Consider the following 23,713-nt stretch of genomic DNA (forward strand, 5'->3'; position numbering starts at 1 on the left):
TCTCAGTAAATGCATATGTCAATACAACTATTTAGGTACAAAAACTAATGATTGAAACTACAACGCCTGTGAGCTTGGGAAAAATGAATTGAAAAGACCATCTTCTTAGATAACAAATTCCGCCAACGCCAAACCAATGAAGCTTTCGGGTTGAAATTTTTACCACTTATTAAGGGTGTAAAAAGGCTAAAAAATCCTGAATTACAAGTGTCGACGATGAATATTGCATCAATTATTAGCAATTGAAAAAAACGGCAATTTTCGACCATTTTTGAGCTCTTGCGCATAAACAAATTATCGGAGTTTAATCGGACTTGTCTTATTTTACAGATTTATTTAATACCTACCTTTTTTGTATAAACTTTTTTTCGCTATGAATAATAGTTTTTTTACGTGGGTCAAAAAACCACTTTTCCACAATTTTGACCACTGTTAAAACAAAGTTTCCCAACTAGCCTCGAGATGATTTTTTGATATTTTATTTATAACAGGTTTCCGAACAATATTCCGCAGAGAAACTTCTAATAGTATTTTTTTCCGAAATAGGCTCTTTCATGGATATAATGACTGAGCTATTATCTATTCCTGCAGTTTGTAGGTATAACAGTTTCAAACTTTTTTTTTCACAACGAAGTTGCAACTTAACCTTCAAAAAATCTCTCCCTCGTGCATTATCATGGTTGTTTATATATTTTTCATTGTTTCTCATAATTTCGGTAAATAGTATCTAAGAAATGCATAGAACAATATTCAAGCTTTTAAGAACATGAAAGAAAAAATAGAAGATATTCCAGAAACATCATGAAATAAATAAGTAAATAAATATACCGTGTTTTTGGAAATAGTGGTTCTTCACTTTGAGAGTAGATTTGTCGACTCAAAATAAGACAAAATTTTCATATAAACATGGGTCCGCAAATCCACCCTACGGGAGGTAGACGCGTTTGAAGATGACTTTAAATAAATGGGTTGTTGTCAATAACTTTTAACTGTTTTGAAGAAGAGGGATAAGTTTTGGGTGATAAGTTACTACTAAAGTGCAAAGAATTATTTGGTAGTACAAAAATATCCTAATCATTTTCTTTTTGTATAAAAATATGGTCATACTCCCCCGGTTTGCACGCCATGGGTTTTAATCTGGATCAACCCTCAAATAATTATGTTTCTTAGTTGTAACTTATCGTCCAAAACTTATCCCTCTCCTTCAAAGCAGTTAAAAGTTATCGGCAAAAACCCTCTTTTATTTAAAGTCATCTTCAAACGTGTCTACCTCCCGTAGGGTGGATTTGCGGACCCATGTTTATATGAAATTTTTGTCTTATCTTGAGTCGATAAATCTACAGTTTACCATCGTACCTAGCTGTTTTAGGTACACTGAAAAATTATTCATGAATAAATTCACGTTGTTCTTCATTAATTAATTTATCGATTTATTCATAAAGGGTTGTTCTAAGCTTGCTGATTTTTTTAAACAAAAATAACAACTATCAACTTTACAAACAAGTGTCAGAGGTTCAACTGGTCAGAATAAGAAATGAGTAACTATAGAAGCAACTCTTAATTTCAGGAACAAGTTACAGAATGACAAGTAAAGACTAACTCTTTTTTTACTGTATTATAAAGGCATTAAGTTAATAAGATAAATTAAAAAATTGTTCGTTTATACAGAACACGTCATATATCTCTGACATACACACATACACACACACATTTTTATTGGTTGTTCGTATATCAAACATCTCCATCAGTCTTTGTCATACTACTAACTACACTGTCATTGATACTCTCAAACTCGTCACGTGAATATTTTCTTTTATCCTGTTGCTGCCATTTGTCAGAATTTCTATCGTCTCCTTCGTACGTCTTCACAACTTTTTGGTCTTACTATTTCTAGACGTGCTTCTAAAAGTATTTGAACCGTTTTTACAATTAGTCTGAGATAAAACCTCTGGGTATATACTTGGAACAACTTATATTGAGAAAAACATTCTTACTGAATTATATAGCAAATTATTTTCAATCTCTGTATGTCATATCCTCTATGAAAATAATTATTAAATTAATCTGTTATGAAAATGTACCATCATTGTTTTGTCTTTTTCATGTTGAAGTGCTTTGGTTTTAGAGAAAGAGCTTTTAATATTCATAAAATGGACTCTAACTCTAAGGCATAAGCGTCTCGGTTAATGTATTGTTGGTAATCATAATTTTACAGTACCTCACATTGCTATGCATCGAAATTTTATTGCAGGTAGAGATAAATCTACAGAATTTTACAAAAATTATTATTTATTATTCTTTTCTTTGTAGCGATGCTTTATCAGCTCCACAATTGACAACTAAGAACAAATAAGTCTGCATCTAATTTAAGAATTTAATTTTATTATTTTTTTAAAATCTATTTGAATCTAAACACAAGAATTAAGCACTACTATTAGCAGTATTAGCAGCATTAGCCTTTTACATTTTTTCATTTTTTTAGTTGCTTTTATTATTTAATATTACTACCACTACAGAAGCGTAGCGTTGACAAATTAGTTCTTTCTGTACACAACATGCATAACAATATTAACTGCTTAAATCTGTTGGTGAAGTTTACTGTCAATTCAATACTTTTTGAACTAAACAGTATAAGTATTCTAAATATAAAGGGTGATATTAAAAAAGGAAGCATTTGTTTTTACTGGCGGATTTATAAGGGAAACCTTACATTCCTATTAGTAAAAATGTTATTAGCACAAGTTGAGGGAAATGGTTTTCCTTGTCGCTATTAAATGTATAAGCCCATTATGTTATAGCATTGAGTGAAAAATCTCAATGGTAATAGTCTGCATGTATTAATAACAATTGCCTTTTTACTTATTTTTTACTATCAATGAGAATGCATTAGAAGCTGACTGTAATAGTTTATTAAGTAATTTGACAGAGTTGTTCTACCAAAATTCTCTGTACATCAATATAAACAAAACCTAAATTTTGAGATTTCATGGTGCTCAAAAAATATGTAATACCCTTAATTTTACACTAAACAATGTTTGTTTGACTTCCAATGATGAAACAGTTAAATTTTTAGGTCTCAATATTGATAAAAACTTAAATTGGAAAACTCATTGTGAAATACTGGTGAGTAAACTATCTTCTTTTGCATACCTCTTTCGTAATTTAAGGACAGTACTTGATCTGGAACAGCTTGTGTGCGTATATTACACTCAAGTTTATTCTCGACTCAGATATGGTCTTTGTTTTTGGGGAAGTTCTACACTTTCCTCACAAGTTTTCATTGCCCAGAAAAGAATAATGAGATGTATGGTTGGGGTCACAAGTACTTATTCGTGTAGAAATATTTTTAAGAGCCTTAATATTTTAACTTTACCGTGTTTGTTTGTCTTTGAGTTGTGTTTGTATGTTTTCCAAAATAGAAATAAATTTACATTAAATAGTTCTGTTCATCAGTGTAATACAAGGCAAAGTAAATACTTTCATGTTCCATTTACTAGAAAAAAAGTAATTTTAAACTCTCCTAATTATTTAGGATTAAAAATGTATAATAAACTGCCTGACGAAATAAAAACGATTAATAATGTATTTTTATATAAGGGTGCATTAAAAGCGTATTTACTTGATAAGTGTTATTATTCTGTATCAGAATTTTTAACAGGTGTATCTTAGTGTGTAAGTGTTTATGACAATTCCTATACATGTAATATGTCGAACGGAAATAAATTATTATTATTATTATTATTATTATTAAAATCAGTAAATTCTTATGAAAATATAAAACTGCCACTTCATTTGTTTAGGTACCTACATTTAAAAAGTTGGGTAATAATGTTTAATAAGGAAAAAATATTTTGTCATGAAGTTTAAAAGCAGATACGTAAGTCTTAAATCGTCAGATATAGATTTTATTAGAATTCTTAGCTGCACATCATAAAATATACTTTGGCAAACGGTAGCAGTGTATCATTAAATACTAACATAAAAAAATTGACTCAGATACGTGGCTGATCCAAGCAAATATATGTTAATATATACTTACATCGTAAAGGTAAATTTTGGCTTCAAAACTGTATTATTAGTACCAATAGTACCTATTATTTTCAACCAAAAGGTCCTAATGAACTATATGGAATTAAAGTCACTAGTATCCAATATACAATGTGTTAAAATTTTAAAATAATCACATTCACATTTATTTCAAATACCTACGTATCTATTTCTGAAGATATTCTTCTTAGATTGATAAAATCTGAACAAACGGAACGAAAAATAGGAAAACAAATGCGTCAACCACCGGCTTGGTCTATAAATTCCAAAAGTCACTGAGTTTACCTAAAATTCGTTGAAAGCATTTCATTCCTAATTGTATTTCACAGAAAAAATCAATATCTTTAATCGTATTCTAAAGCCAGTCAGTTTTGTGTTATTACTTTTTTCTTATTTAAAATAAGTTTATCACACAAATCAATAAATTTAAACTATCTCTGAGTCTGAAGCTACTCGATTCACAAAAAATGTATAGGAATTTTGACGCATCTGAGATCGATCTCGTTTTGGAGGCTTCACGACCACGAGGCTCCAATCGCCACGATCTAGCAGTCCCTATCCTCGACGGCGTGAATTACGTCTCGATATTGTCTCCGAATTAGGACATTCAGAAAATTTCCGAAAATTTCAAAATTCGGGTCTAATATACAGGATGTGCAATTTAACACTCCCGCTGCCAATATCTCCGAAATGAAGAAATTTATTTTAATTCTGGAAAGTGGGATTGTTAGGTCCCTCGAATAGCTTCAAATTGTAGTTAGAATTCTTAGTTCAAATATTTCTGTATTGCGGCGATCCTAAAAAAATTTTTAGATTAGATTAGATTAGATTTGATTAGATTAGATGTTTTATTTTGTTTTGAGACAATTACAAATTGTATAACAATAGTCAGTTATGCGTATAGCAGATATTTAAAGTAAAAACAAATGTAACTTAACCTAGGAAGCAAAAAACTCACCCAAGGAATAAAAACATTTGGTTACTAAATATAATTTTTACTTTAAATTGATAAAAAGATACTTTATCTTATCTTAATTTAATAGGTAATTTATTAAATATTTTAGGCCCCAAATAATTTGGTGATTTATTGGTAATTGACAACTTAGAAAAAGGTACCCGAATATTATTTTTATGCCTTGTATTTACACCATGTATGTCACTTCTTAAATAAAATTTTTGCCTATTTTTAAAAACATAAATACACATCATGTCAAATATAAATAACGAACTTAAAGTTAAAATTTTGTATTGTTTAAAAATATCTCTGCAGGTATGTTCACTGGGTACACCGGTGTGAAAACAGCAGCCAAATCCAGCAGCTAAAGTTTCCGAATATACCCGAATACGTAACCCATTGGCGTAGAAGAGGGTTCATCATAATTAACTATTTCTAACATTGTAATATTATAAGAAACATTAAAATATATAATTAGCGTTCGTCATTATTGTTCAAAATTTTTAACTGTTAGCCTAGAGTTAGGAAATAAGAATAAGAAATTTATATATTAAAAAGAAATAAACTGCAAAATTAAATTATTAATAAGTATCTTACAAACGGTTCATTGTGACTTCATTATCACATATATAACAAAAGGTACCCATATTTCATATTCTGACCAAAACGGTGATGTAAGAGAACCCATCTAATTTAAGGGATGAAACGGGGTGAGTTAGGGAATAAAAGAAATCATTTCTGGGGTGGATGCCGTTCACCAAATTTTCAGACATTAGCAAAAATTGGGGCCAATGCGACTATACATATAACATAGACCGCCTCACAAGCCTCCATTGGTGATGGAAAAGGGTAGCAACCACAGAGCAAAATAACTAATTCTCGAAAACTGTTCAGTGTGACATCACCAACTTTTTGCAGAAAACTACTAGAATGGTGGTCAATTTGATGATATAACGAGCGTTCAAATAAAAACGTGGTCGAAGTTGGCTCTGACACATTGGACGTAGGGAGTAGCTTATAGCGACCAACTTAACCTCATTTCTCAACGAGCTGTATAGCAGCTGTCAGTTTCAATAACGTTAATGACTATATAACTTTATTTTAAAGAATAATCGTGATAACAATAACAAACAATTAAAGGAGCTGCGGAAAGTGTCCCCCTCCTTGTTATAACAATAAATTAAAGCAGCTGCTGAAAGTGTCCCCCTCCTTGTTCCAAGCACTTTTCACACCTGTTCCTCAAAGAATTAAAGACATTTTCTAAGATGCTCGGGGTATTGTTAATTTCACGAATCTTGTCTATAAGTCGAGCCTGCAGATGGTTTAAATCAGGAATAGGCAGTTCAAAAATAGTGTTTTTAAGGTAAGGCCACAAAAAGAAATCACACGGCGTAATATCACATGACCTCGGTGGAAATTCATGTTCAGCATTGAGACTTATTAGTCGATTTTGGAAAACTTCCCTCAACATATTCATCGTCTCGCCTGCCGTATGTGCCCTTGCGCCATCTTGTTGAAAGTAAAAGTTTGTAATTTCGTTTTCTTCCAGCTGGTTAACAAAAGGAGCGATAATTTCTTCTCTATACCTTTGCGCAGTAAGAGTACCATTAAAAAAAATAGGTCCATAAATCCTCCTTCGATTGAGAGCACACCAAACTCCAATTTTTTGAGCGTGTAGAGGGCCCTCGACAAAAAAGTTATCTGGTTTTTCAGAAGACCACATTCTCATATTCTGTGAGTTTACGTAACCACTTAAATGAAACCAGGCTTCATCAGAAAAAAAGGTGATATTATGAAGTTCACCGTAGTTGTTTAAAAACCATTCACAAAATACAGCCCGTCGCGGAAAATCAACTTCATGAAGTTCTTGCTGACAAGTTAAACGATAGGAGAACAAACGCAAATCTTTTTTTAACACTGTGTGGCAGGTACCGACTGATACTCCCACCATTTGTGATAAAACACGTACAGAAGTTCTTGGCGCATTTTCCATTATTTGTTGGACATTTTCTTTTAATTCTTCAGTCCGCTTTTTAGGTCGGCCGCTTCCTTCTTTTCTTGTTACACTGCCCGTTTCACGAAAAACATTAACACAACGCTGAACTGCACTTTGAAAAATTTTGTACTCAACAACGCCGGGAAATTGATTTTGAAATTCTATGAAACATTCCTCAATAGAATACTTCCATATTCCATCAATCTTGCGTCCATTTCTAAAGTAGGACTCTATGATAAACACTTTTTGTTCTTGAGAAAACACCATTTTAAACGCTTTTTAAAACGAAAATATTCAAATTGATAGTGGCGATATAGCGCTTTGACAGATGACGTTTAAGTTCATTTGCTATATGCTACGCCCTACGTTCAAATTTTCAGAACCAACTTGACCACGTTTTTATTTGAACGCTCGTTACATCAAATCGCCCCACAAGCCTTCATTGGGGATGAAAAGCCGTAGCAGCCACAGGGCAAATTATTTAATTTCTCGGAAACTGTTCACTGTGACACCACCAAATTTTCACATAAAACTACAACAATTGTGGCCAGTTTGATAATATACATCAAATCACCCCACAAGCCTTCTTTGGGGATGAAAAGGGGTAGCAGCCACAGAGCATATTATTTAATTTCTGGGAAACTGTTCACTGTGACACCACCAAATTTTCAAATAAAACTACAAGAATTGTGGCCAATTTGATGATATTCGTCAAATTACCCCACAAGCCTTCAATGGGGATGAAAAGGGGTGGCAGCCACAGGGCAAATTATTTAATTTCTCGGAAACTGTTCACTGTGACACCACCAAATTTTCACAGAAAACTACTATAATTGTGGTCAATTTGATGATATACGTCAAATTGCCCCACAAGCCTTCATTGGGGATGAAAAGGGGTAGCAGCCACAGGGCAAATTATTTAATTTCTCGGAAATTGTTCACTGTGACACCACCAAATTTTCACAGAAAACTACAACAATTGTGGTCAGTTTGATAATATACATCAAATCACCGGCAAGCCTTCATTGGGGTTGAAAAGGGGTAGCAGCCCTGGGCAAATTATTTAATTTCTGGGAAACTGTTCACTGTGACACAATCAAATTTTCACATAAAACTACATGAATTGTGGCCAATTTGATGATATACATCAAATCACCACACAAGCCTTCATTGGGGATGAAAAGGGGTGGCAGCCGCAGGGCAAATTACTTAATTTCTCGGAAACTGTTCACTGTAACACCACCAAATTTGCACAGAAAACTACTACAATTGTGGTCAATTTGATGATATACATCAAATCGCCCCACAAGCCTTCATTGGGGATGAAAAGGGGTAGCAGCCGCATGGCAAAATATTTAATTTCTCGGAAACTGTTCCCTGTGACACCACAAAATTTTCACAGGAAGCTACTACAATTGTGGCCAGTTTGATAATATACATCAAATCACCTCACAAGCCTTCATTGGGGATGAAAAGGGGTAGCAGCCACAGGGCAAGTTATTTAATTTCTGGGAAACTGTTCACTGTGACACCACCAAATTTTCACATAAAACTACAAGAATTGTGGCCAATTTGATGATATACGTCAAATCACTCAACAAGCCTTCATTGGGGATGAAAAGGGGTAGCAGCCACAGGGCAAATTATTTAATTTTTCGGAAACTGTTCACTGTGACACCACCAAATTTCCACAGAAAACTACTAGAATTGTGGCCAATTTGATGATACCCATCAAATCACCCCACAAGCCTTCATTGGGGATGAAAAGGGGTAGCAGCCGCAGGGCACAATAATAAATTTCTCGAAAACTGTTCACTGTGACACCACCAAATTTTCAAAGAAAACTACAACAATTGTGGTCAATTTGATGATATACATCAAATCACCCCACAAGGCTTCATTGGGGATGAAAAGGGGTAGCAGCCACAGGGCAAATTATTTAATTTCTCGAAAACTGTTCACTGTGACGCCACCAAATTTCACAGAACACTACTACAATTGTGGGCAGTTAGATAATATACATCAAATCACCCCACAAGCCTTCATTGGGGTTGAAAAGTGGTAGCAGCCCTGTGCAAATTATTTACTTTCTGGGAAACTGTTCACTGTGACACCCCCAAATTTTCACATAAAACTACAAGAATTGTGGTCAATTTGATGATATATATCAAATCACCACACAAGCCTTCATTGGGATGAAAAGGTGTAGCAGCCCCAGGGCAAATTATTTATTTTCTCGGAAACTATTCACTGTGACACTACCAAATTTCCACAGAAAACTACTATAATTGTTGTCAATTTGATGATATACGTCAAATCACCGCATGGCAAAATATTTAATTTCTCGGAAACTGTTCACTGTGACACCACCAAATTTGCACAGAAAACTACTACAATTGTGGTCAATTTGATGATATACATCAAATCACCCTACAAGCCTTCATTGGGGATGAAAAGTGGTAGCAGCCACAGGGCAAATTATTTAACTTCTCGGAAACTGTTCCCTGTGACACCACAAAATTTTCACAGGAAACTACTACAATTGTGGCCAGTTTGATTATATACATCAAATCACCTCACAAGCCTTCATTGGGGATGAAAAGGGGTAGTAGCCACAGGGCAAGTTATTTAATTTCTGGGAGACTGTTCACTGTGACACCACCAAATTTTCACATAAAACTACAAGAAGTGTGGCCAATTTGATGATATACGTCAAATCACCCCACAAGCCTTCATTGGGGATGAAAAGGGGTGGCAGCCACAGGGCAAATTATTTAATTTCTCGGAAACTGTTCACTTTGACAGTAAATTGGAAAATTAAGTTTTGAAACGATCATGTCATAAGTTGTGATAAGCTGTCTACATTACCTAATACAATTAAAAACTGCACATAATATTTGCCATTTTTTCTTCAGAAGGTAATAAATAATATCCAGGCGCTGGTAATTGGTTTGTTAGCAGAATAGTTTATTTCCCACAGTATCATAAATACCTAATAAAAATAGTTTGTGTGATGTTATGCGAGTTTCTCCAGCCACGGTTTATAACGTGCAGGAAATCATCCTTGGGATGGAAGAGCTCAGATCACTGAATTGTAGGCGGAAATTTATACTAAAGATGTTGACACGAATTTTCAACTTTATGTTGGAAACAAAAATTTCTACACCATCTAAACGTTCGTGTTCACAGAACTTTCGAAATACGTCGGCGAAAGGGACCGATATGCAACTAGAAATCATCCTAGTTTTTCTTTGGTTGCACGTCTAGGTGGTTGTAAAATATTATTATTTAAATATTTCGAGCAGTATTTTAAACTTTATGCCGGAAACAAAATTTTCTACCCCATTTAAACGTTCGTGTTCACAAAAATTTCGAAATACATCGGGGGAGGGATCTATAAGAAACTCGGAACCACCTTTCTTTTTCTTTGGTAGCCCATCTAAGGGGTTGTAAAATATAATTTTTCCACGGTCGGGAGTAGAAATCAGTTTCTATGATATCAAAATTAAAACAGAAGTAAGTAGTCGATTATTCCCAAGGGAGTATAATGCTCCCAAGGGAGTTTACATTATGGAGAACGTTTTTCATGCAAAAAAAAAGATAAAATTGAAATTATTTATTGAAATTTAAATTAAATGTTACATTTGTACAATTTTCAAAATTAATATTAGAAGGAATATTACTTTCGCTTACATTTACAGTTTTTGTGATTGCGCTAGTAGTGGTACCTACTAAAACCTGATTAGCAATTTTGGTCTTATTTTGAATGGAGTTCTCGACATAACCCTCAGCGACTGTCGTTGATTTCCAACCAGCATGACGCTTTATTGTCGTGATATCCACACCAGCATCTGCCAGTAATGTCGCTGAAGATCTTCGTAAGCAGTGACCAGTATAACATGCAGCATCAGGTAATTTTAAATACGAAGCTACTACACTCGGAATTTTTCCCATGGTATTCTTGCCAATTGGCTGCGAACTACATTTTCCTGCTTTGTAGTACAAAAAAAGGCGCTTATGCTTGACGTGGGGAGGACGAAGGGACAGGTATTTTCGAAACAATTCAAGCATATTTCTCACATCGGTAACCACAAAGGTTCGTGGAATCTTTGTCTTAGTGTTTGGAATTTTTACAATCAAGGAAGAGCCTACATCCTCAATATCATCTACAGTTAAATTGACTAGTTCATCAGTTCGACAAGCTCCGGCAATCCCCAGAATTAATCCAACCTATAAAAAATCAAAATACTTAATAATTGAAATACCTAACAACAAAAGTAATCTTACCTTAATCATTAAGAATTCTTTGTCATCTGCACTTGATAGAAAACGGTCGATTTCACCCTTTGTCAATATTTTCGATTTTTTCGCTTGATATCCGTCATCGGTTCTTTTCAAAAATGCGATCAGCTTGGGGAATTTGCTTATATCTATGTTGTCGTAAATTATCAAGCATGACTTAACCATAGAATATTGCGCCCATAATGTGGAAGACTTGTAATTCTTTGCATTTTCACTGAAGTATGCCAACATTGAACATTTTTCTCGGCGCACCACTTTTTGAACCGATTGTAGGCTATATCGTATAAAGATATTGACTTCGTAGGCAGCAAATTGCTTATTGCAATATTTGCAGCCTCCACAATCTCTTCCGACTCACAATTATTCATTGTGCACTAAACAAACTTTAATTTGACAATTCTTTTTGTTTGTTTATTTTGTAGTTATGGCAATAACTCAACGACTACTAAATACATGCTCAAATCCGAATACAATAATTATGGTGCTACTTGCTTCATAATGACAAAATATGTGTTTTTAAGTTAATGAGACCGTGGAAAAAATAGTATATATCACCTCTGCCAAAATAACGCATTTCTCTCCCTTATAGTATAATGTACTATTAAAAATTTATAGCAGAACTTTCAACTTTTTTAAAATAATATTTTATAACCACCTAGATGAGTAACCAAAGAAAAACGAGGATAGTTCTGAGTTGCTTATAGGTCCTTCTCGCCGAAGCATTTCGAAATTTTTGTGAACATGATCGTTTAGATGGTGTAGAATTTTTTTTTTTCCAGCATAATGTTGAAAATTCTTGTCAACATTTTTAAATAATAATTTTTTACCACCGCTTAGACGGGCAGGCAGACAATAACGGGGGTGGTTCTGAGTTGTTTATAGGTTCCCCTAGTCCTTCTATTTTTATTTTTTTTATAATCGAGGTGCAATAAACATGCAATTTTGTATTAATTTCCGCCCACAATTCGGTGATCTGTCCTCCATCTCAAAAGATGATTTCCCGCACATCATAAACCGTTACTACGGGAACTGTGGATCACACAAACGTAAAAAGTTTTCTAGGAAAATTTATTTGAAATAGCTTAATATTCTTAAAGTAAAGAAAAAAGTTAACCGTACCGTACCAAAAAAATTTTTATGGTCTTTCAAATTTACTGTTTATCGAAAATTGTTATATGATTTGTGGGAATATGTTACCTACAAAATAATAAAATAGGGAACCAAAATTTTGTAAAATAAGAGTGAAACATTTGGTGGTTATACATATTTCTATCCCTTACTTTGAATATTTTTTGTGTATCTTTTTTATTAGGTATTTTACAGGACGCATATTCCTATGTTAATTTTGGATGAACTACCTATGTTTTTACACAAAGTCTCAATAGCATTAATGACAATAAACTTAAGAAATAAACAAAAATTAAAAATGTAATTCATTTAGATTCTCTAGATTTCTTTTTGTTGCTATATATTTGTGAGATAACTCTATATTTTTAATTAATTGAAGTGGGATTAATGCAGTTTATCGAATTAAAAATTATAGCAAAGTTTACACATGTCATTTAAGATAAAGGGGCATGGATTCAGTTTCAGGCTGTTTTCGTGTATATATCTGTGGCAGAATTTACAACGGACACATGAGTGATTTGGCAGGCAGTCCATACCACAGAACAAACATTTATTACGCATATCTGACGATAGTGTAATTAAAGTGTGCTGAATTTTTTTCCTGTAATTATCCATGTCACATACATCCGTGAGGTTTTTATGTTTGGCAATTTTTTGGAAAAAATACATAATATACATACCGCAATTATATGCATCATTCTGTAATATATGTTTTTTATTTATCGGTGTTAGTTTACTGCATGTAATATGGGATACATTATCTGGAACTCGCTTATATAGGATATCTATGAAGTTTTGAAATTTATTAAGATAGAATTTTGCTGTTGTCAAATTACTGCCCATCGGATCAAGGAACAAAAATGTCTGTTCTACAAAGTCAGCTACAATTAGACAGTAGTGGTTGTTGTTAATCAAAAATGGCAAAGTTAGTCGGGAAGAGGTAAGTTTTAAGTTTTTTATAAAGTCGTCTGTAAATTCATTTTTTTGTAATATGATTGAGGAAACTTCCGTCGGTATTATTTGAAACCTTTCGTCTTCATTAAATAAGTTTAGAACAATGTCTATAACAAAACTTATAACCCAGTTTTTGCCGGTTAAAGATAAAAAATCGCTGGAACTCAATTCTTTAATATAATATTTTATAAATGGATACCTATATAGAAATAATGTAGTTTCTATTATTGGACAACTTTTTATAATAATTTATGTCATCGACCAAACCATTATGGAGAAACTTTATTGTTTTTGAGTTTGTCCATTTTCTATCAAATTCATCTATATAAACATTTGGCATCACTAGTGCCGACAGGTAGTAAAAGAAATAAAAGTCTTTTAATTTATTTAACATGTTCGCCCAAAACTTTGGTTTCCTTTAGATTCTTTGTACCATTATGTCTTGATTCATGTATACCACAAAGTCATACCATGGGCGATTCGTTATTTCAAGCAATCCCTGTATCTGATAGTAATAATTGTGTGTTATTTTTAATTTGTTGCTTGAATCAAGGAAATCAAGCGTGACTTGGTCGAAATTCTTGTCTTTTGCCTTATAACTGCACTTGATTTCAATAATTCCGTAATTTTCGATAAGTCCATCTGGAGATCCACCTAGAAATGGAAGTACTTTATGAACAAACAGTCCCGCTTTCTTGTACTTGCATGGATATTTTCCCAAATATTTTATAATTGCGACCGTAACGAATTGCTGGTAAATTTAATTTTTTTATTTTGTGTGATGTCATTGATTATGTTAAATTTTGCCTTGCTACTTTTGGCTTTACATATCTGCCCGAAATTAGAGGCAGTAAGTCGCTTACGCCTTTCCTCCAGCCACGTCGGAGACTGATTTTGCCTTCGAGTCAACTTCTCAATCCGCAGTTTTTCCTCTACGTTCATATTTAGTGCTTTCAGATATTTTTCGCATTTTTCTCTTAGCTCCATACATTTTGAAGATTTTAAGGACTTATTTTCTACAGTTTGGTCGTAAGGGTCAATTGCACAAAATTTACAGAAAAAGTCACCAGTATAACTCTTTGTAGATAATGAGTCACAATTTTGATGGATCCAATTTTCACATTTGTCACACCGAACCCAATCGGCCGTGGCGTCTAGTCGGCCCTCTCCACAATATAAACATTTTGGCTCGCGTAACGTTTCATTGTCAGTATGTAATAAGTGAACATTGTTTTGACCAATTGTCAAAGTGTTTTAGGAATCTCCCAGAGAAATATGTGTTCATCAAGTTAATTTTATTTTTCCAGCTTTCTTGAGAATATTTCTCTGAATTGGTATCAATTATTTTGTTTAGTTTCTGTTTTGTTAGACCACTTTTTGGTATATTTAATATGCTTTCTTTATAAAGACCCAAAACAAATTCTCTCGATTTTCTTAGAAATCGAGAACACTTTAAGTTTTGTTCTTTGTTCAACACAATGTTCTTCAATTGGCCAAAATAATTTTCAACATAACTATTGCTATAGCGATTTACACTTTCGTCTCTAATCATTAGCCCTGTTCAGAGAACGCAATAAGGCTTATATTTATTAATGATTTTGTCAAGAAACGTTGGTGCATAATAAGGACTGTCTTTGACACCTGTCTCAGATATAATTACGCTAGCAGCTATGCCACAAAAATGTTTATAAAATGGGCTCATTTTGTAAAGTCTGTCTGACTCTATAACGTCTTCCACTAAATCTATTTCCGATTTATCGAGAATAGATAGGATATCTTCAGTTTCTTCTATTAAACACATATTCGCGTAAGCTGCTTCAACAATTTCGTTATATAACCTCGTGTTCAGTAGCACCAGTAAATTTCGAAACCAGTGTTCAATACTACTTATGTTTTTAAGCTGAACACATTTAGCTAATAGAGTTTTATAAACATTTCTAATTTTCGAATAGTTAAAATAGTCATCTCTCGTAACCATTTTTAAAAAATGAGCCCAACATAAATGTACCGTCACAAATGATTCCGGAATCTGTGTTTTCTCGCCTCTTTTTATTATCTTGTAACACGTTTCTAAATATTGTATTAGAGACATTTGATTACAGGATTTTATAATAGCATGGATATTTGCAAAACTAAAGTCAGTTACGACAGCTTTAAATATGGGCCATTTGCTCTTTTCTTCGCAATATGTTCTAAAATCATAAAATATTTTATAAATAGTTTTAGAATAGTGACTAGCAGAAACCATTTCGAAAATTGGAAGAATTCTTTTGGAATGTCGAAGCGGAATTACTGCTGAGTATAAATAAACTCTTTTACAGTTCTTATTAGGTTTTCTTACAATTCCACCGGTAGCATCAAAATATATAACTGGTACATTTTCTAGAGATGCTTGTTTTTCCAAGACATCGAATTGTTGTTGACTGTAAACTTTTACTAGGAACGGCGTACACACTTCCTTTATATATTCTCCATGTTCCTCTTGCATTTTGATTAAGTCGATAATATCGTTTTTGTCCCTGTCTTAGTGAGCCATTGCTTCAGTTTTAATTTTCCGTATTACTTCATCAGATTTTATATTTTGTAAATTTCCTAACTGAATTAAAGATTTTTTTGATTCTCGTAAAGTTTTCATTTTATATTGAGATGATTTTCTGAATAAAAGCTGCCATTTAACTAGCTCCCTCTCGGTTGCCTTCACATATGAGGTCAGTGGCTCTTTATGGCAATAGTCGCGCGAGGTTATTATATTTCTATCTTTTATGGTAATTTTAAACTTTTTACATTTATAGTTATTATGTTTACAAACAGCAAATATTTTTATGTCCCCATCTTTTAAATATTTTACGTATTTAAATATGATGCTACAAGTATTGTTGATGTACCTACTTATCCTATTTCTTAAGTAATGGGGATAGTGTTCTGGTACTAGCTTATCTCTTCTAAAAATGCTTTCCCACGCGCTTTTATTTATTTGAAAGTTTCCTTCTAATACATCGCAGTTTTTAAAATTTGTTATTGGTAAGCTCGATACATTTTCAGCGCCTTTAGGTAATGCTCCAGAATCTTGTGTTATGGATGGGTGTAAGAGTTTATCAGACTCTTCAGGGGTTATTTTTAGTTGATCATGACTATTTGATGCGTTATCTTTAGATTGATCTATTGGTGAATTATTAGACTTAGTTTTTAGATTTGACGTAGTTACTTCATTGTCTGGGATAGGCGTGGAGCATGCGGCATAACGGATTTCTAACGAACTTTCATATTCAGAGGAGAAATCATTCTCTGTTTCAGGATTTGCCTCCTTGGTACATATGTTTATTTGTCCGTCAGTGACATGAGTTGTGTTTCCTACATAGTCATTTGGCCTTGGTCATTTTTAAAATAGGTATTATGTCTACGGATGCGCATATATACCCACTTTCTGTCTTTCCAATTATTAGCATTTCCTAAAAGTTGGCAAATATCCTTATATATAGAATTTTTGTCTCTAACGAACTTTAAACTAAAACGGCCATATTTCAAATTGTTTAATATCTCTGACATTGTTTTTTTCAATTTTTTTTTTCAGTATGTCTCTCTGTTGGCTCTGTTACCTTATCGTCAAATATTTCTTGAAACAAACTGCAATTTCGATGGATGAGTTGATATACGTAATTTGGATATTTTAGTTGCTTCAAATTAATTACCTTGACGATTTTAAAGAATAATTTATGTTTTGGATTTAATTTTAATATACCTTCAAAAGTACAGTTAGGCCATTCTAGTAAAATGGCATTCTTAATTTCGTGAAGTAAAGTTATTTTATCTGGTTTGTGAAACATTTTGTACTTTTCAGTTTTCAATAAGTACAAATAATATTTTTTACTGTCTTAAAATAACATACAATAAATGCAAAATAAATATAATTCTATGATAATACTTTAAAAAATAATAAAGTAATAAGTTGACACAACAAAGGTAAAACAGATTAGGTATTATACACTGTTTATTGTTACAAATAATATAGTCAAATACCTATTGTATTTACTTATTAGCTAAATAATATAGGTATTTTAACAAAAGCAAAAAGATACAGATATTTCTTTTCTTTATAGATACAAGCAACGCTTTTCCTGTCCAAACAAAGTATAAAAGATAACAAAAAATGTAATTCTGATCCAATCCCTAAAAAATAGTAATAAATCCAGACTCGAAGAAAATAGTTGTTTATAAAGAATAATAGCAGCTTAAAAGCTTAAAACAGCGATTAAAAAAACTAACAGATTAACAACGAGTAAACAAACAAAAACAGTCAAATATTGTTATAAGTCAAATGAATATATTTTAAACAAGTAGGGTACTGTTAAAAAATATATAAAACGCAAAATAAAACTCTGAGCAAATACTTAAAACTATAGTAAGAACGTAAACCAACCACAGAAACTAAAAAAAAAAAACAGCAAATATACGCTGTTCAACTAAAACCTACTACTTATTAAGATATGAATAATAATTATCGACACCCGCAAAGAGAAACAAAATAAAATTTCGATACGTAAAATCACAATAAATTCAAACTATACGAATATGGCTTTCCTAACGGAAAATAAAAACTTAAAATATCTATGAAACAAACTTCAAGAGAAGCAAAGAGACAGTAAAGATACAGAGATGCACAACACCCGAATATACAATTCTCAAACGCGAAGTTCAGGAACATTGATGACTGTCCAACCGCAGATACGATTTACCAAGTAAACATTAAATTGTCGTCTTTGTAACATCTCCTCTAACTTCTTTATTTTGCATTTAAATGAAAAGCTGTATATTAATAAAATTGTTTACTTTTGTTATTTTGTTATCCTAATGCTGTGAAATCATAAAATTTTACAATTTTTGTTTTTTTTTTCAATTGTTGATTCATCACTTTTTGGGTACAGGTTAATTGGTCACGATTAAAAATAAAATCTAAAACTTGTGATATCACCATTTTTAAACAGTTATAATAGTTTGGATTATTTTTTTTTATAAATCAATTTATTTTCTTTAAAATTTTTGTTATTTATCATGAAAAAAAAACGTTTTCCTGAGTGATAATTTATTACTCTGAATTTAGGTTGTTTTTCGCTATAACTAGTATAATAGTAATAACAATAATATTTTGTAAAATCTCAGGCTTGTGTGGGAGAAAGGGAGTAGGTATATTATTGTTCATAGACAGCATTAGCAGAACCTAGGTAGGTACGTCTGTTGATTTTTATGTTTGTAGGTTTGTTTTAAAAGTTTTCTTTCGATATAAGTGCATCATTAAAATTGTCACAGTAATTAATTTAAATCAATATAAAAACCGAAGTTATGGGTACCATCTAATATTTGAATCAAAAATCTCCATTCGATCAGGCAATTTCTCAAATCTAAAAACTTGGCCCACCAAGGCAGGGACAAAAATGTCATTATCAAAGGTAATATTATAACGAGCGGTGCAAGTACTATAGGTACTTTTTTGAATTCTAGAAAGTAGATGTTTAAAACAAACATAGATGTTTATTTTAACATACTTTATTCTTATAGGTAGAATTGTCAATTCTAATAAAAACTGCAAACTTTAGTGACTCAAAAAGCATATTTCTAATTTTCAAAATTATTTCACTATTCCAAAACTGAATAATATAAAATATTTCACGGTTTTAGGATTTATTGCAAAGACAGAAACGAATAATCGGTATTAAAGAGATCAGAACAGACCTTCCACTTTTGCGTTTTGTTCTGTTATTAAATCTAAGATTAAACGTCTCCAGCGAAATATGTATTTAGTGTTTTATTACAAACTGTTGTATTAACCTTAGCAGACGGATAGAATCATAGTAGCGCTATACTTGTATTGTGTAATTTTTAAAAAACGGTACAAAAGACGCAAATAATATTTCAGTGATTCTAAAATGAAAAGGAATAGCTGCCAAAATTTATATTGGCTAATTGAAAAACATTGCGATGTACAAAGAGAAAAACTTAAATTGTTCGCGATTCCTAATAAAATCGGGGGAATTTATTTTGCCAATGAAGAAAACATACCAGTAAATTCCCAAATCAAAGTTCATAAAGTAGATGATTAGTACACAATCTTAGTAGTTCGATGTAAAAATTTGATAGTCACAGTGAACCGCTTTCGATAAAATAACTATTCTATGTTGTGACTGCTCTATCCCTCCTTTCATCTTCCATGAAGTAAGACAGTTTGGTGACTATTTTAGTAGTTCCCTGCGGCAATTTTTGTGGTGTTTTAGTGAACCCTGAGAATTTAATTATTACGCTCAGTAGTTGCTAAACATTTTCATTCACTATGAAGACTTTTGGAGTGACTTGATGTATATTATCAAACTGACCACAATTGTAGTAGTTTTCTGTGAAAATTTGGTGGTGTCACAGTGAAGAGTTTCCGAGGAATGAAATAATTTGCCCTGTGGCTGCTACCCCTGTTCATCCCCAATGAAGGCTTGTCGGGCAATTTGATGAATATCATCAAATTGACCACAATTCTAGTAATTTTCTGCGAAAATTTGGGGGTGTCACAGTGAACAGTTTCCGAGAAATTAAATAATTTGCCCTGTGGCTGTTACCCCTTTTCAACCCCAATGAAGACTTTAGGGGTGATTTGATGTATATCTTCAAATTGATCATAATTGTAGTAGTTTTATGTGAAAATTTGGTGGTGTCACAGTGAACAGTTTCCGAGAAATTAAATGATTTGTCCTGTGGCTGCTACCCCTTTTCATCCCCAATGAAGGCTTGTGGGGCGATTTGATGTATATCATCAAATAGGCCATCATTCTAGTAGTTTTCTGTGAAAACTTGGTGATGTCACACTGAACAGTTTTCGAGAATTAGTTATTATGCTCTGTGGCTGCTACCCTTTTCCATCCCCAATGGAGGCTTGTGAGGCGGTCTATGTTATATGTATAGTCGCATTGGCCCCAATTTTTGCTAATGTCTCTGAAAATTTGTTGAACGGCATCCACCCCAGAAATGATTTCTTTTATTCCCTAACTCACCCCGTTTCATCCCTTAAATTAGATGGTTTCTCTTACATCACCGGATTGGTCAGAATATGGAATATGGGTACCTTTTGTTAAATATGTGATAATGAAGTCACAATGAACCGTTTGTAAGATACTTATTAATAATTTAATTTTGCAGTTTATTTGTTTTTAATCTATAAATTTCTTATTGTCTTATTTCCTAACTCTAGGCTAACAGTTAAAAATTTTGAACAGTAATGACGAACGCTAATTATATATTTCAATGTTTCCTATAATATTACAATGTTGGAAATAGTTAATTATGATCTACTATTCTACGCCAATGGGTTACGTATTCGGATATATTCGGAAACTTTAGCTGCTGGATTTGGCTGCTGTTTTCACACCGGTCAAATCATGTGCATTTTTCTGAATATTTATCAAAATTATTAATATCATAGCATTTCAATCCACCTCGTTCTCCACACCTCGGTGGATTATGGGAATCAGCAGTAAAATCCGCAAAATATCACCTACGTCGAGTAATAGGAAATTCTATTTTAACGTTCGAAGAGTTGTACACGGTAGTGTCTCAGGTTGAAGCGGATCCAGAAAGAACTAGAATTCCAAGAGTCTGTTAGTTGATTCACAAACATGGTGGCCACACGTTGCCTGGTAGACACTTGTGCGGAATAATAAGTATCATTTGTTATTCTAGTGTATATTTGTAAATAAAAATATTCAAATGTTTAAAGTGTTTTTATTAAAATAACAAAATAACACTTTTATCTGTTATCGCCACAGTTACAATCAATCACTTAAATACTACATGTCAGCATTATAAAATAAACAAGATTTTTTCCCAAACTTATAAATCCAAATGTACATACCAGATCATATTCCAATGAAAATCAAAAGATAAGTCAATATCAGCATATTCAAGTGAAATGATACTTTAACATACTTGAAAATTCCTCAATAATAGTAAATAGAATTTAACAGAATGATAAGAGGATTTAACATATTTATAGAAGCTCAAGGAGGAAACTACATCAGTTAATCGATACTAACCATGAAGGTAACAGTTTTAATTGTATGCCTTTTCTCTACGAGGTAAGATATACTAGTTTTTACTTTCCAATATTTGCCTTACTAGAAGTAACGCTACATGTTTCTCAGTTTGGCAGATGATCCAATCAACACCCGGTACTTCCCCAAAGATTTCAAATTCGGTGTGGCAAACGCAGCCACCCAGATCGAAGGAGGCTGGAACGAGGATGGCAAGGGAGAAACCATCTGGGACTACTGGGCTCATAATTACCCAGAGAAAATTGCCGACCGCTCCACTCCGGATATCGCTTGCGACTCCTACCACAAATACAAAGAAGACGTAGCTCTGGTAAAAGCCATGGGGTTGGACTACTATCGTCTCTCAATTGCTTGGTCGAGGATCTTACCAACCGGCCACCCCGACAAGATAAACCAAGCTGGTGTGCGATACTACAAGAATCTATTCGCGGAACTGAAAGAAGCCGAGGTGGAGCCTATGGTAACGCTTTACCACTGGGATTTGCCGCAGCCTCTCCAAGATGAATATGGTGGCTGGCTAAACGAAACAGTGGTGAACCTCTTCGCGGAATACGCGAAGATCTGCTTCGAACTTTTCCAGGATGATGTGAAGATGTGGATTACCATCAATGAACCGAAACAGGTGTGCCATGACGGGTATGGTACCGGTGGTGCTGCACCTGGAGTGGTTTCGAACGGTGTGGGAGAATATGTGTGTGCTAAGAATATTCTTTTGGCTCATGCTAAAGCGTATCATGTATATGATGATGAATTTAGAGCAAAAAATCAAGGTAACTGTTAAAAAATCGATGACTACTTATCAAAAGTTGTTTTTTACAGGAAGAATAGCTATGGTCATTGACACTACGTGGTATGAACCAGGAAGTGACAGTGAAGAAGATCAGGAAGCCTCAGAAAGAATTGTTCAATTCATGGTAAGGTTGTAAGTTTCTTTCGTTGAAAGCCCACATTCAATGTAGGCTATCTGCTGTTCACAATTTGAAATACACCATGCCATCTATGACTTACCTCCGATTTTAACATGACATATGAACACTGTTTCAGTTAGGACTGTATGGGAATCCCATCTTCAATGGCAACTGGCCCCAGGTGGTGATAAACCGTGTAGCCCTGCGTAGCGAACAAGAGGGCTTTGCAACGTCTAGACTTCCTGTGTTAACAGATGAGGAAATCGCTTACATCAAGGGCACCTATGACTATTTGGCCTTGAACCACTATTCTACTTACATGGTGAACGCGACTGCAGAACCAGCAATTGGAGATCCCAATTTTGGAACAGATACTAATGTTGTAGCCTGGAGGCCGCCAGATTGGCCCAGTGGTTCTGGGAGCTGGATTGCTGTAAGTTTTCTTCGGGGTAGAGGTATAGAAATACAATTTATTTTTTTTTTATAGATCGTGCCTTGGGGACTGAGACACTTACTTGTGTGGCTAAAGAAAACTTACGGCAACCAAGAGATCGTCATCACTGAAAACGGCCTTTCTGACAATACAGGTACACTGGAGGATGATGACAGAATTTCATATTACCAGGTACAAGGAAAACCAAGCAATAAAAGATGCACTGTTTAATTATGCTTAAAACCGTTTTTAGGGCTATCTAAGTGCATGCTTGGACGCCATCTATGAGGATGGCGTAAATTTAACCACTTACACTGCTTGGAGCATTATAGACGACTGGGAATGGGGAGCTGGTTATACGTAAGTCTAGTAGTTTAATAACATGACAATAATAATTTTAAGGAAGCAGTTTAATCCGTATTTTCAATTATTTGCAGATCTTTCTTGGGCATGTATCGCGTGAATTTTACCGACCCTGAAAGAACCAGAACTCCAAGAAAATCTGCAGCTTGGTTCACCAACATGGTCAAGACTAGATGTTTGGTAGACACTTGTACCGAATAAAATGTATGAAATGACGATGAAATGCTGATGAACATACATTTTGACTACAATTTATTAAAAAATCATTATCAAGTCAATGCTGTTTTAAATACAAAATAAAGAGTACATTACAAATGCCTATTTATTTTTCTTGAAAACCCAACAAAACAACTTATGGTACCACTATGTTTCACTAGATCTGACTTGTTTAATATCTTTCGTTACACCATACTGTTTCGTTTAACATACCCCAAAGTAGAAACGATAACCGGTCCTTAACGGCCGGCGTCCGTTAAGGATTCTTATCGGCCGTTAAGATTTCTTCATACACAAACACACACACACGCACACGCACGCACC

General features: G+C 33.5%; 1 protein-coding gene across 1 annotated transcript; it reads left to right on the forward strand.

The window, feature by feature from the left end:
* Positions 1 to 21,383: 21,383 nt before the first annotated feature.
* Positions 21,384 to 23,490, forward strand: LOC108914117 (myrosinase 1). The gene is made up of 7 exons (XM_018719836.1): positions 21,384 to 21,493; positions 21,560 to 22,239; positions 22,289 to 22,383; positions 22,514 to 22,810; positions 22,865 to 23,002; positions 23,064 to 23,170; positions 23,248 to 23,490. Exons 1-7 carry the CDS (start codon positions 21,453 to 21,455, stop codon positions 23,372 to 23,374), a joined length of 1,485 nt encoding a protein of 494 aa, XP_018575352.1. The 5' UTR covers positions 21,384 to 21,452; the 3' UTR covers positions 23,375 to 23,490.
* Positions 23,491 to 23,713: the final 223 nt, after the last annotated feature.

This window comes from Anoplophora glabripennis, unplaced genomic scaffold (assembly GCF_000390285.2).
Source record: "Anoplophora glabripennis isolate ALB-LARVAE unplaced genomic scaffold, Agla_2.0 scaffold1062, whole genome shotgun sequence".
Taxonomy (NCBI): Eukaryota; Metazoa; Arthropoda; class Insecta; order Coleoptera; family Cerambycidae; genus Anoplophora; species Anoplophora glabripennis.

What these genes read in the sequence shown, in the direction of transcription:
- LOC108914117 (XM_018719836.1), top strand. Translation starts at nt 21,453, where the DNA reads ATGAAGGTAACAGTTTTAATTGTATGCCTTTTCTCTACGAG. An exon ending in AAAGAATTGTTCAATTCATG is followed by an intron (nt 22,384 to 22,513) that starts GTAAGGTTGTAA and finishes ACACTGTTTCAG; the next exon opens with TTAGGACTGTATGGGAATCC. An exon ending in GAATGGGGAGCTGGTTATAC is followed by an intron (nt 23,171 to 23,247) that starts GTAAGTCTAGTA and finishes AATTATTTGCAG; the next exon opens with ATCTTTCTTGGGCATGTATC.